Below are 14,425 nucleotides of genomic sequence, written 5' to 3'. Positions count from 1 at the left end.
CACAACCAAATCCAAAAATATAAGCCAAGATACATTCATCAAGAAAAAAATAGTCAAAATAACAGATACATTCATCAACTCCTCGATTAAAGACAACCAAATATCCACAGCAAACATAACACCATGGACTAATTTCGAACCTATCTCCTCCACTGAAACAGAAAAAATGGTAAAGAAAATAAGTCCAGCTCGCCATGACCTTGACACCATCCCCACAAGAGAGCTAAAGGAAACTGCTCACTCCTTAGCCCCAACAGTAGCAGCAATAATCAATAAATCTCTCGAAGAAGGTGAGCTACCAGTCAAGTTAAAAATCGTGACAATCAGACCAATACTAAAAAGAAAGAACTTTGAACCCAGATGACCTGAACAACTACCGTCCAATATCAAACCTACCCCTACTTGCGAAAATGACAGAGAAAGCAGTACTGAAACAACTCAATTGACACCTCGATAACTACAAAATACTACATCCCACCCTACACGGATTTAGGAAAAACCTCAGTACAGAAACTCTACTGCTCAACCTATCTAACAACATTTTAAGAAGCTGTGATAACAAAGTAGGTCACATACTAATCCTTCTCGACCTTTCCGCTGCATTCGACACAGTTGACCACAAAAAGCCCATATCCAGTCTAGCAATCATAGGGCTCTCAGGCAAAACTCTTAACTATTTCACTTCATTTCTAAAAGACAGATATTACAAAGTCTCCATTAACAACAACACATCAGAAGCCATTCCCCTTGAAACAGGGGTACCTCAAGGGTCCGCTTTCTCGGCCACCCTCTTTAATATATATCTACTTCCACTATGCCAACTCCTATCAAGCCTAGGCGTCACCTACTACATGTATGCTGACGATATATACAGCTCCTCATTCCAATTACATCCACCACTGAAGACGCACTGATTTTAGCCGCATCTCACCTAAATTCGATAAAAAAACATGCTAAACCACCTAAAGCTATGTCTAAACATGAGCAAAACTGAATGCATCCTAATCGATAGAAAAAACCCGGGATCCAAAACCACCTCATCTTTCCAAATTGACAACATCCACATACAACTTAAAGATAATGTAAAAGACCTCGGTATCTGGATTGACAGTGAATTAACATTCAAAAAGCACATCTCTTCAAAAACTAAAGAAGGCTTCCATAAACTCCAAATACTTAAACATCTAAAACCAATGCTTCACCACCAAGATTTCAGAACCGTCTTACAATCTCTCATCCTCACCAGCCTTGACTACTGCAATTCACTCCTGATAGGCCTTCCTAAAGTAACCTTAAAACCACTTCAATTACTACAGAATGCCGCAGCGAGCGTTCTAACTGGCAAAAAGAAATCAGAACACATCACACCCATGCTCAAACGTCTACACTGGCTGCCAGTAGAAAAAAGAATTGAGTTCAAATTACTAACAATACTACACAATGCAATCTACAAAACAGATAACACAGCTTTTGACAATGTCTTACACATACACAGATCGCAACGTACGACCAGAACAGCAAGCAAAGTACAGCTAGAGATACCAGCACTCCCATTAGCCAAGCTATCCACAACAAGGAACAGAGCCATATCCATAGCTGGACCGAAGTTATGGAACTCACTACCAGAACACTTGAGCTCACAAAGCAACATTAAATTATTTAAAAAAGAGCTTAAAACCTGGATATTCAGTCAAACTTTCAAAGATGGTATTGGCTAAGATTACACAAATTATCCCATGCATAACCTCTATCGGATATGCAAAGACACTATTAAGACTTTGACACTGAACGTATTAAGTTCGAAAAGACATGGTTTAATCACTGACACTCCCTGTTTAAACGTTTGAATTTACATGTATTAAGTTAGTTTGATGTTTTTTGTTTCTCTGTTTCTCAGTTTACTGAAATGTAATAGGTTGTTGTACTTGTAAACCGGAGTGAAGGCTGCTAGCTATACCTCGGTATAAAAAACTCTTAAATAAAAATAATAAATAAATAGAGTTCTGGTCACTGATTCTCAAGAGATGGTGGAACTAGAAAAGAAACAGAGAAGGGAGCCCAAATGATAAAGGGGATGGAATGGCTCCATTATGAAGAAAGGCTAAAGAGCTTAGGGCTGTTCAACTTGGAGAAGAGTGGAGTGGAAAGGGTAAATGCAAATTGGTTGTTTACTGTTTCAAAAAATACAAAGACTAGGAGACACTTCATGAAGTTACTAAGTAGTACATTTAAAACAAATTGAAGAAAATATATTTTCACTTAATGCTAGTTAAGTTCTGTAATTCATTGCCAGAAGATGTAGTAGCATAGCTGGATTTAAACAAAGGTTTGGACAAATTTCTGGAGGAAAAGTCAATAGATTGTTATTAGCCAGGCAAACTTGGCAAAAGCCACTACTTTTCCCTGGGCATAAGCAGCATGGAATCCATGTACTATTTGGGATCCTGCCAGGTACTTGTGACCTGGATTGGCCACTGTTGGAAACTGGATACTGGACTTTGTGCACCCTCAGTCTGAGCCAGTATGGCATTTCTTGTGTTGTAGCTCACTAACAAGAGCAGGCTGTTAATATTTGATGATTGTTTACATTAGGACAGCTCCACTTGATTCTGAATTGCTGCAATCTGATATAGATAAATTCACGTTGAAGTACTTTTTTGTTTTGATCTTCAGATGGCTTTCGTAAAGTCATGCATGATGAATCCGGCTCTGCCAAGCAGGAGCGGTATGGTCCAGGCAAATACCAGCATCCCTTTTTCAAGCAGGGTCAGGAGGAATTACTGTCAAAAATTAAAAGGAAGGTGAGTGGTGTGGTGACCTATAAATCTTAACAGTGAAGGATTTCTTGCAGGTAATGTTTAAAAAAAAAATTATTAGGGCCCTATCTAGTCCTATCAGCCGTGTGCCAGCCTCCTGGAAGAGATTATTTAAAGAACTCCCTCTAGTAGATTGAATTGGGCTCATGAAGTTTCTGAAAGAAATGGTGAAGCAGAAGATGCATTGGGTGGGCTGTGGAAGGGATTGCTTTCTGCTTTCTTGGCCATAGGGCAGTGTTTCTTAACCCTCTCGTGGAGGTGCACATAACCAGTTGGGTTCTCAGGATATCTGTAATGAATGTACATGACAGATTTGCATGCATTGGAGACCCAGTATATGTGAATCTCTTATGTATACACATTGTGGCAATCCTAAAAACGTGATTGGATAGATGTGCCTCCAGGATACAGTTTGGAAACATTGCAAAGGGTTCTGCAATGTTCGCCAGTGGTTGTGATAAGGGAATAAAGACAAATAAGTGAGCGTGTCTCGCCTTACGTGGCAAAATAGATAACAAGCTGGGGGTGTGCATATGAGCACTTCGTATTCCAGTATTGCAGAATAGTTTAGAAGCTGCTTCATGGGGTTCAGTAGATCACAGTTGACAATGGAGGCATTGCATGCAAATCTTTCTCATACATATTCATAGTGGATATCCTGAAAACCAGGCCTCTTTGTGGCTGTGGAGGACTGGAATTGGCCGCCCCTGAAAAAGGGAATATGTGGATATTTGTGGATTATGAGAGGCATGATGGTTGATAGGTATTGTTCCCTGTAAGTACCAGGATCAGTCCAGAAAAGTGGGTTGTGTAACCCTACCAGCAGATGGAGTCAGAGAGCAAAACTTTGGGCACTGCCAAATATACTCTAGTGCCACCTGGAGTCCCTCAGTATTTCTCTGACTCCAGCAGACGGTTAGAGATACACCTGCAGTCTTAGTGTTTTTTGTGTACATTTTTTCAGGTTAGATAGTTAGAATTTTTTCCTTTTTCCTGCGATTGCTTCCTGAGGTGTTAGGCACCTTCATGGGCCATCCCTCAGTTGAAGCCAGGCATCTGGGGGGTTAGATACCCCTACCCGGGTTTCGCCCGTGCCAGCTCAGGGGGTGAAGGCCAGGGGCTCCTGGCTACTCCCCCTCATAGCTGTTTCAGCTGCTCCCTCAACCTCTGCAGCAGGAAGAGTCTCCATAAAGTTAAAAAAAAAAAGTCTGAGGGAGAGATGATCAGTTTGGCCAGCCTTCTCAGCTGAGGTGAGGAGTCGGGGCAGGGGGGGGGGGCCTGTGCTTCAGCGGCCGTTCAGGGAGCTTAGATGTTACTTTCCTCAGCTCCGGGGTGCGTCTGGGGGAGGAGGTAAGTGTCTTCTTGCCGCTCGCTAAGCATCTCGCCACGCTTAGCGAGTTCGCCGGGGTCCGGAGCACCATTTTGAATTTTTTTGCCAGAGTCTGCCCGGCGCGCGATTTTTCTCCGTCCAGGCCTTCCTCCTCAGCACGGGCCGCATAGGGCCGCGCTGTCTTGTTGGGCCCGCGATTTTGATTGGCAGCCTCCCGGGGGTATGTGAGCAATAGAGCTCCTCCTGTTTTCTGGCCTTCCCGTTTTGGGCAGCTACCTGGGGGGATGGAAGGCTCGGTGGAATCGACTGTTCTCCGACTATTAACATTGAAAACAGCCTTCCTGGTGGCAGTCTGCTCGGCCCGTCGTATCTCCGAGCTACAAGCACTGTCCTGCCGGGAACCTTTCCTCAGATTCACTCCAGGAAGCATCCAGTTATGCACAGTACCGTCCTTCCTTCCCAAAGTGATTTCTCACTTCTATCTCAACCAAACCATCTCGCTTCCATCGCCGGATGAGTATAAAAATTTGGAAGAATCTCGCCTCCTGCGCCACTTCAACGTTTGCAGACTCCTAGTCCGATACCTGGAGAGGTCAGAATCCATACGAAAGATGGATCACCTATTCATCCTTCACAGCGGGAAGAAACAAGGAGAAGCGGCCTTGCGGGCAACCATAGCCCGCTGGATCAAAGAAGTTATCAAGGCAGCCTACGTAGAAGCAGGCAAGCCGCCGCCTTTGCAAGTCAAGGCCCATTCCACTAGAACCCAGGCAGTGTCCTGGGCGGAAACCATGATGCTGTCACCTGCCGAGATCTGTCAGGCGGTGACATGGTCCTCCATCCACACCTTCTCCAGGTTTTACCACCTGAATGTTCAGGCTCCAGAGGACACAGCATTTGCAAGAGCAGTACCAAGTGGGCCACGGGCAGCCTCCCACCTGGTTCGGGAGTAGCTTTTATACATCCCATTGGTCCTGAGTCCATCTGCTACACGCTAGGAAACGGAGAAATTACTTACCTGATAATTTTGTTTTCCTTAGTGTAGACAGATGGACTCAGCATCCCACCCACGGCTGCCGTCATTCATGGAATTCTCGGGCGACATCCCCGAGAGTGAATTATTCACGGGTAAGCCATGCTTCCTCCAATTAGGACACCCACCCTACCGGGTGTCGACGTTTCTCTGTTGAGGGCACTGGCGATCTCCAGCTATAACCAATTCAAGTTAATCAAGTTATTCAAGTTAGTCAGTCATGCATATATCCACAATTGCTTTTCGAGGAGAATACTGAAGAGCTGCACTTCCTGCAGGGGTATATGTACTAGGGCTGACGTCAGATTGAAATCTGATCCGTCTCCAACTGCTATCAGGAGTACACTATACCCATTGGTCCTATACACACTAAGGAAAACGAAATTATCAGGTAATTTCTCCAATAGGTTTTCTTTTCTGTTGTGCATGAGCTACAATAAATTTAATCTTTTAGATATTTGACTATTTCCCCCTCACTCTCACTGCACCACCTGCACCTTCCTTCCTTTACTCTTCTCCCCTCTCACCCTGATACCCCACCAGCTTTCCTCCTTTTGTAATTTTTGGAGGCAAGACAATGGCTTAGTAGTTTTCTGCTTTAGGGATTCTCTGAACAGTAACAACATCGAGCAAGGCAAACATTTAACTGCCTTAATCTGGTGGTTATTTGACTTCCTTGTAAAGTGGAAGAAGGCAAATACTTCAGTGGCACTTAAAATGGACCACAGAAAATTCCACTCTCCTTGTGGGGGGTCGGGGTATGAATGGGGACGACTGCCCCGATCCTTGGGCCACTGTGGTAGCCCCACTCCGGCCCTGTAATTTTCTGTTGGCGCACAGGCACTTCCGCATGCAGTGTTCAAGGGCTCCACAGTCTTCTAGAGCAAGCTCTGTGCGCATTGATGCTGATAAATGCTTATCTTACAAAGTCAGGAAACAAGTCAAATCATGATTATTCAATCAGGCTTTTAATTGTGATAGTCTTTTATTTTTATAACACAGTATCTCTGGATTGTCAAGAAGATCATGGGTTTTACATACCACTTGCTTTTAGTATTAATGTTTTTATGTTTATATGATGAATGTTTTGGTGCTTTTATGTGCTATTATAAGGGATGCATTTTAAAGTTGTTGGTTTTTATGTTTGTTGTCTCTGTTTTTAAATATTTGATATTGATGTATTTTAATGTTTTATATTTTAACCGCTTTTGACATGTAGTATGAAAGGCGGTATAATCAAATTTAATAAACTAAACTACATTTTCTCTATGTTTAGGTACCTTTACCTCGTTTGGAAGATGGGAAAATTGGATCAGACGATGTGCATAAGATATTAGCGCTTATTCATCAAGTGCAAGGGCGGCAGGACATTGTTGAATCTGCAGTGGAATCCTTAAAAAGGTATGTGTGGTAATCGGAGAGTAACATGCAACCCTTCCTTTCTTTAAAGGAACACCTCCATTTCAAACCAGTTGCAGGTGATATCGAGGCGATATCAGTCTTTAAAAGTTCTCATTAGTCAACACTCAACTGCTCAAGAATAGCTTTAAAAAGGCTAGCACTTCATTTTATTTATGGTGGGGCATGTTGGCATGGAGTTTTATTATCTTTTGTTGTGTGGGGAAGGGGCATGACTCTAGAAACTAAAATATGGCTACATCCTTCTCAAAAACTGGTATTTTCAGTTAACGAAAGTGCTTTTTTTTTTTTGGAATGGTGTTTTTTTTGGAACTCACGCCCTAAACATAAGTGTTTGTGTTGCATCTGTCTTTTCCCTGTACCCAGATCAGTCCAGACTCCTGGGTTTTGCCTCCCTTCCAGCAGATGGAGACAGAGAAAGCTGACACTGCCATATGACCTAATGTGCCACCTGCAGTCCCTCAGTTTTTCTCTGTTTCCAGCGGATGGATGTGCAAAACCTGCAGTCTGTACTTAGTTTAAAATAAATAAATAAATAAGCCAGGAGAAATTTCTAATTCCTCCCAGGAGGTTGGTAGGTCCTGGTGGGGCAATCCCTCCTGGTTTTCAGGTGGATGAGCAGGGGGTTGGGGATCTTTAGATTGCTTGGTCCTTAGTTGCCAGAGGTTGAAAGCTGGTGGACCCAGCCTCCTCTCCTCCAGAAGGGGCAGCGGACTCTGCTACCAATCTTTAGTGCAGGGAAGTGGGCCTTTTTCTAATTCTTTGTCTGGTTGGTTATTAAAGTTTAAAAAAAAAAAAGAGAAGAGAAAAGAGATTTTCAGTTCATCGAGAGACTCTGTGACCTGCCAGCAGTGTGGGGCTGACGCCGGTCGGGGCTCTGCTTCTAGCATTTTCCCTCAGGTGACGGCCTCCCGCAGTTCAAAGGTATGCCGAGTGGCAATAAATGTGCTGAGTGTGGCGGCTCGTGTGGGCGGCTCTCACAAAATGTCCTATGTTCCCACTGCTTCCCGGAGAGAGAGGGCAGTTTGGGGTTATCCTCCCAGACCCGAGCAGCAGCGTAGGTCTGGGAGGCTCCTGCTGTCGTGGGAATGCTCTTGCCGCCACCATGGGAAGAGTCTGACCCCTTCCCACTCAGTGTGGGAATGGTGGCCATCTTGGCCACATTTGCAGCTACTACAGAGGCTGCAGGGGGGGGGGGGGGGGGAGTCCCCTCCTCCACTGTCCCCAGCTGATCCGAGGCCCCATGCAGGACCGGGGAGGCTAGACAGAGGTGAAAGAAGACCTCCTGGGGAGGATTCAGGTAGTGCTTCTTCGTTTTCAACAGATTGTATGCTTTTAATGCACAAGGCTTATCTGGCCCGGAAAGCCAAGAGACAACAGGGGTCCAAGCATGAAACTTCCTCTGGTCCATGGCCCACGAAGACATCCAGACCCTCGGGGAGGCTGGGGGCTACCAGGGTTCGGTGAGCCTTTGTGCAGCCCTCGCAGAGTGCTGGTGAATGATCTGTTGGAGGATTCAGATATTGGCGTTCGGATCCTTCCCTATGTTTTGACGGAACTAGGAATAAAGATTCTAGAAGAAGAGTCAGATCGGGAGGATGTGGCTGGCTTATGGGGTCCAGCGAAAGCTTTTCCTTTTCTGTCAAGAACTTGGTGGTCAGGGAGTGGGTTACTCCGGAGACCAGCCTGAATGTTGGCCGGGCAATGAATAAATTATATCCTTTACCCGATGACTTCTGGAACTTTTGTGAGTCCAGAAGGTGAATGCCTCAGTGTCAGCTGTGATTAAGAAGATGACTATTCCAGTGGCTGGTGCGGAGGCTTTAAAGAATCTACAGGATTTGAAGCTAGAGGTCCATTTGAAGAAGATTTTTGAGGTGTTAGCACTTGGCATTTGGGTTGTAGTATGCAGCAGTTTCATGCTTCGAGCTGGGTTGTGTTGGGTGCAGCATCTGCAGTCTGACAAGTCTATGTCCTCCCATAACATGAAGCAGGCTGAGCGGCTGGAAGCTGTAGTACCCTATGGCGCTGATTCACTGTATGACCTCATCAGGTCGTCCTCTAGGACTATGTCGTCAGCCGTCTCAGCAAGGAGACTACGTTGGTTAAGGAACTGGTCTGCGGATGTTTAATCCAAGTCTCAGGAGCATTACCTTTTAAGGGAAAGCTGCTTTTTGGAGAAGATTTAGAGGAGCTGATAAAGCATCTGGGAGAGAATAATGTTCACAAGTTACCTGAAGACAGGACTAAAGGGGCAATGAATTCCTCTTCTGGATGCTTTAGGTTCTGAGAAAACAGATGTTTTTGCCAAGGAAGGCCTTCGACAGGGGTTCAGAGAATAGCCTTGGGGAGACAGCAGTCCTAGAACCAATCCTTTTGAGGACAAAAACCAAACAGGGCTAGCTCTGGCCAAGGAGGCACTGGATAGTATATTGGTCCAAGAGTCATCTCGTCCTTTCTCAAGAGTTGGAATTTCTGGGGGCGTGCTTTGATACCAGTCCTGGGGAAGGTTTTTCTGACACAGGAGCGCATTGTCAAGGTGCAGTCGCAAATCCACAGATTGTTGGAGAGTCAGGTACCCAGGGTCTGGGATTACCTACAGGTTCTTGATTCCATGGTGTCCATGTTGGAGCTCGTGCCTTGGAGCTTTGTTCATATGAGGCCTCTGCAGGAGGCGTTACTTTCTCGGAGGGATCCATTGTCAGAGCAATTTCAGCTTCCCTTGCCACTTACAGAATTAGCCAGATCCAGGCTTTCATGGTGGCTTGGTCAGTACCAGTTGTGTTTAGGAGTGGACTTGGAGGTCCCAGAGTAGACAGTGGTCACTACCAACGCCAATCTCTCCGGTTGGTGAGCTGTCTGTCAACATTGGTTGGTGGAAGGCCAATGGTTGGCTTAAGAGGTGTCATGGTCTATCAGTCGCCTAGAGACGAGAGCGGTGCATTTGGCGCGGAGGGCATTTCTCCCCCTTGTGCGCGGCCGTTCAGTCAGAATCTTGTCCGACAATGTGACAACTGTGGCTTATATCAACCGGCAGGGTGGTACCAAGAGTCATGTGATGACTCAGGAAGCTTGCGAGAGCTGATCCACTGGGCAGAGCAGCATCTGATGTTGAATGTAGCTTCTCACATACCCGGGACCGACAATGTGCAGGTGGATTTTCTCAGTCATCAACAGCTGTATCCCGGGGAATGGGAGCTGTCGAAGGAGGCAATGGCTCTCAGTTCCAGATGGGGCAAGCCTTCAGTGGACTTAATGGCAACTTAGCAGAATGCCAAGGCAGCCCGCTTCTTCAGTTGCAGAAGAGAGCAGGGAACAGAGGGAGAACTTTAGTTCTTCCTTGGCTGAGGGATGTTCTGCTGAATGTGTTTCCACTTTGGCCGTTGGTGGGCAAGATACTGCGGCATATGGAAGTCCACCCGGGAGACATGATTCTAGTGGCTCCAGAGTGGCGGAGGCCTTGGTTTACAGATCTGGTCAATCTAGCTATAGACGGCTCGTTGAAGCTCGCTCATCTCCCGAACCTTCTGCATCAAGATCCATTATTTTCGGATCAGGCAGCTCGCTTCTGTCTCGTGGCTTGGCTTTTGAGAGGAAACATTTAAGGGACAAAGGTTACTCTGAGGATGTTATTTCTGCTCTTTTGCAAGCTAGTAAATCTTCTGCCTCCTTGGCGTATGTGAGAGTCTGGAAGGTGTGTGAGGATCGGTGCATGGAGTAAGATGTTGTTCCTATGTGAGCTTCCATTGCAAATATTCTTTCTTTCTTGCAAAGAGGTTTGGTGAAGGCTTTGTCCTTTAATTCCCTCAGAGTTCAAGTGGCAGCCTTGGGATATCTCCGGGGCAAGGTGCATGAAACGACGCTGGCTGCATACCCGAATATGATGTGTTTTGTCCGTGGAGCGAAGCATTCGCACTCTCCAGTTCAGAAACTGTCCCTCTTGTAGCCTTAACTTTTGTTCTGAAAGGCATGTGTGTGGCGCCATTTGAGCCTCTCAAAAGAGCTACCATAAAGGATCTGACATTGAAGATGGTTTTCTTGGTGGCGATTTATTCTGCTAGACAAGTCTTGGAGCATCAAGCCTTGTCATGTAGGGAGTTTTTCTTAAGAATTTCGGATTTGGGGGGTCTCCTTACAGATGGTGCCAAAGGTGGTTTTGTCTTTTCATGTAAATTAGTTAGTGGAACTCTCGGCTTTCCCAAACTTGGAGGCTACAGCGCCTCATGCGAAAGAGTTGCGGCTTTGGATGTAAAGCAGGCATTGTTGTGTTATCTTAACGTTACTAACAGCTTCCGGTTGTCAGATCACTTTTTGTACTTTGGAGTGGTCCAAAGTAAGGGTATAAGGCGTCAAAAGCCATGATTGCGTGGTGGTTGAAGGGAAGCTATTGGCTCCGCATATATCTGTCAGGGGCGTCCAGTACCCAGAGGGCTTAAGTGTTCATTCTACTTGTTCCCAGGCAGCAGCATCCTGGGCCGAATGTCAGCAAGTGTCACCGCGAGAGATTTGCAGGTCGGCTACTTGGAGGTCTTTGCATACTTTCGCCAGGCATTATCGTTTGGATGTCCAGGCCCCTGAGGCCATGGGCTTTGGTGAGAGTGTACTTCGAGCAGGACTCTCACGGTGCCACCCCATTTAGGGACGCTTTGGTACATCCCAGGAGTCTGGACTGATCTGGGTGCATACAGGGAAAGAAAAATTGGTTCTTACCTCTAATTTTCGTTCCTGTAGTACCACAGATTTGTCCAGAGTCCCGCCCAGTTGGGGAAGGAAGATTTGGAGAGTCCGCTCGATCTGCTGTTGTAATTTTGTGTGAAATAATTTTTATTAAGAAAATGTTGTACATAACACACGGTATTAGCAACATATGGTTTCTTCTATATCCCCAATACCATGAGAAACATATTTTAACAACTGCAACATATCTGAGATATCTCCCTCTTCCCCCCCCTCCCCCAGACCAGACCCCCAACTAATTGTCTGTTCAAGATGGTCCATTTCTGGTGACTTCACAAGTAGGTGAGCAAGTATGTCCAAAGCAGATCAGCAATTAAGAATCAAACTGCGAGCCCGATGCGGTAAGGCTTGTACGTATCCATTCCACACCTGGAGAAATCGTCGCCAACGCTGAGGACTTGATTGAGCAGCCAGTTTGTCCATCTGCATCATATGGTGAAGATGGTTTCGCCAGAGCCAGAATGAGGGGCACGCAGCCTCCTTCCAATTAAGTAAGATAACTTTCTTCCCAACCGCAAAAGCCTTTCGCAGGAACCATCGGGGACCCACCCCTCTAACCAATGGTCTGGGAATACAGTCGATGCTGTTGTAATTTAATCTGAAGAATGGCACAGATTTTGTTTGGTCCATGTTTTTTTTAATGGGGCCAAGTTTATTTGTTCTACGTTTCCACTTCCCACTGCTCGTTCAGGGATCAATTATTAGTGGCTGGTATTAGTGTTTTTCTACTATCTTGACTTGAGTACAGGTCAATACTGAGAGCTGCAGGTGGCACACTAGGTTATATGACAGTGTCAGTAAATCTTTCTCTATCTCCATCTGCTGGAAGAGAGGCAAAAGCCAGGAGTTTGGACTGATCTTTGGTACTACAGGAATGAAAACTAGCAGGTAAGAACCAGTTTTCCTTTAGCTTACACTTGTCTGAGAAGTGAACACCTTAAGGTAAAAACAGCTTACAGAGCTGCCATTTACAATTGCTAATGAGGATAACATTGAACAATGTTATCTTTGCCATCAGCAAAAAGGACTTTAGGGGAGATGTTAGGAGAAATAAAATGATTTTCATAAAAAGGCTTTATAGACTTGAAACCCTGCACTGATACTTCTGCTTCCCACCAACTTTGTCAAATATTCTTGCCCTCTGCACATGAAGGAGCAGTTTGGAATACTCCTGTAGTTAGTGTGACCTCATACCCCCATGAACAGGGTGACCATCAGAGCCACCCCTGGTTTTGTCCTATTGTCCTGCTTTTCTGAGGGAATGCAGTAGGGAAACTGGAACTGTCTCCATGCCTGCAACACATTGAACCAGGACTGGGTCTCCCCTTCTCTGTCAAAGGAAACGAGGGGCTGAGTATATGAGATGGGGCAACCAGAAATGCACACTATACTCGAGGTGCGGTTGCAGCATGGATCTACACAGAAGCATTATATTATTTTCTGTTTTGTTCTCTATTCCTTTCCTAACATCCTGTTTGCCTTTTTGACCATCACCGCACATGAGCTGAGGACTTCAAGGTCCTTTTCCTAGATGGTGACTCCTAACATGGAACCCAGCCTTGTGTCCCTGTAGTTGGAATTATATTTCCCTACATGCATTACTTTACACTTATTCATGTTAAATTGCATCTGTGCAGCTCTTAGTCTCACAAAGTCCTTCTGCAGTTCCTCACAATCTGCTGCTGTTTTAATGCCTTGAAACAATTTTGAATCATCTGCAAATTTGGTCATCTCTACTAGCGTCTTTCTCCAGATTATTTATGAATATGCTAAATAGTACAGGTCTCAATATAGACCCCTCACGCATTCCACTAATGAGCTTTCTCCATTCGGAAAACTGACCATTTAGTTCTTCTCACTGTTTCTTGTCTTTTATCCAGTTACCAATCCACAATAGGACACTGCCTCCAATCCCATGACCTTCCAATTTCCTGAGGAGTTTGTCATGAAGGGCATGGGCTTCTGAAAATCCAAGTGTACTATATCAAGGATTTAAAGACTTTAGAATACAGAATTAGAATCAATGGGGTAGATTTTAAAAGAAGTGCGCGCGACCTACATGTGCACGCTCTACCTGGCGCGCGCGATGGAGTGCGCAATTATGCAACTTGCGCACGCTGAGCCACTCTGCCTCCCCCCCCCCCCCAGCCCTACTCTAACCCCCCCATCCTTTGTCTTACCTTTTTCGCGCGCCGGCAGGCTGCCAGCACGTGATCCTCCGGCACAGCAGCAATGACTGCTCTGTCGGAGGTCTCTGGCCCCACTCCCGGACTGCCTCTTTTGTAAAGCCCCGGGACGTACACGCGTTCCGCGGCTTTACGTGTGTCACCGGGCCTTTTTAAAATAGGCCCGGCAGGGATAACCTTTTTAAAATCCGGCCCAATGGTTCTTGCATGTTTAAGATAAAAAAAAAAAAAGGCTACCAGGTATTATCCATTTAGGTGTTTCTGTTAGTGTTAGAACACCAGCTATTAGGATATTCAACAATATGGACACAAATGTAAGAGTCAAATAAAGCTTCATTATTTTCAGATGATGTCCTGATAACACTTAAAATTAAATATATTATCCAGGCAGGGCCTCCCCCACTCCACAGGTGGCTCAGTGATGGGGACCTGGGTTTGATTCCTGATTCTGATCTTTCAAGCTCCGAGTCTGGGGCTTGAGAATGCTGCAGGGGCAGCGTTGACAGCCTCCTGGAGGGGAGGGGAGTCGTGCAGTGGTGACACGGTGGCTAATTGATTGCAGAGTTCCAGAAGGAGCTGCGCTTCATGGCCCCAACCAAGTTCTGTCGCTGCAGTGACTGAACTAAACTAAGATGGGAAGGGATATCAAATAGAAAGGGGGGGGGGGGTGCAGGGTCCCCCGGTAATTACAAAGAAGGCTTGTGGCACAACACAAGATCCCAACCCTATTTCCGATTTGAGCTGGAAGCCCAAAGGAATGGGAAAAACTTTGAGTGGGGTTGGGGGAAACGCAACTATCACCTTACTGAGCAGAATGAAGGAAATTTCAGATTCTGATAATGTGACCGCTCTCAAAGTAAAATTCTCAGTACGATTTAACAAATGTAATCTTATCGTATCGCAG

General features: G+C 45.6%; 1 protein-coding gene across 2 annotated transcripts in view; it reads left to right on the top strand.

The window, feature by feature from the left end:
• The window catches only part of LOC115088283 (heat shock factor protein 2-like), a 133,682-nt gene that overhangs the window by 18,062 nt on the left and 101,195 nt on the right, over positions 1 to 14,425 (top strand). For both annotated transcript variants that reach the window (XM_029596410.1, XM_029596409.1), the window contains exons 3-4: positions 2,674 to 2,801; positions 6,456 to 6,580. In XM_029596410.1, the coding sequence (XP_029452270.1) occupies positions 2,674 to 2,801; positions 6,456 to 6,580 (253 nt within the window). The remainder of the gene's footprint in view (positions 1 to 2,673; positions 2,802 to 6,455; positions 6,581 to 14,425) is intronic.

Source organism: Rhinatrema bivittatum, chromosome 3, assembly GCF_901001135.1.
Source record: "Rhinatrema bivittatum chromosome 3, aRhiBiv1.1, whole genome shotgun sequence".
NCBI lineage: Eukaryota > Metazoa > Chordata > Amphibia > Gymnophiona > Rhinatrematidae > Rhinatrema > Rhinatrema bivittatum.
Note: the sequence above shows the minus strand (reverse complement) of the source record. Positions and strands in the feature narration are given on the sequence as shown.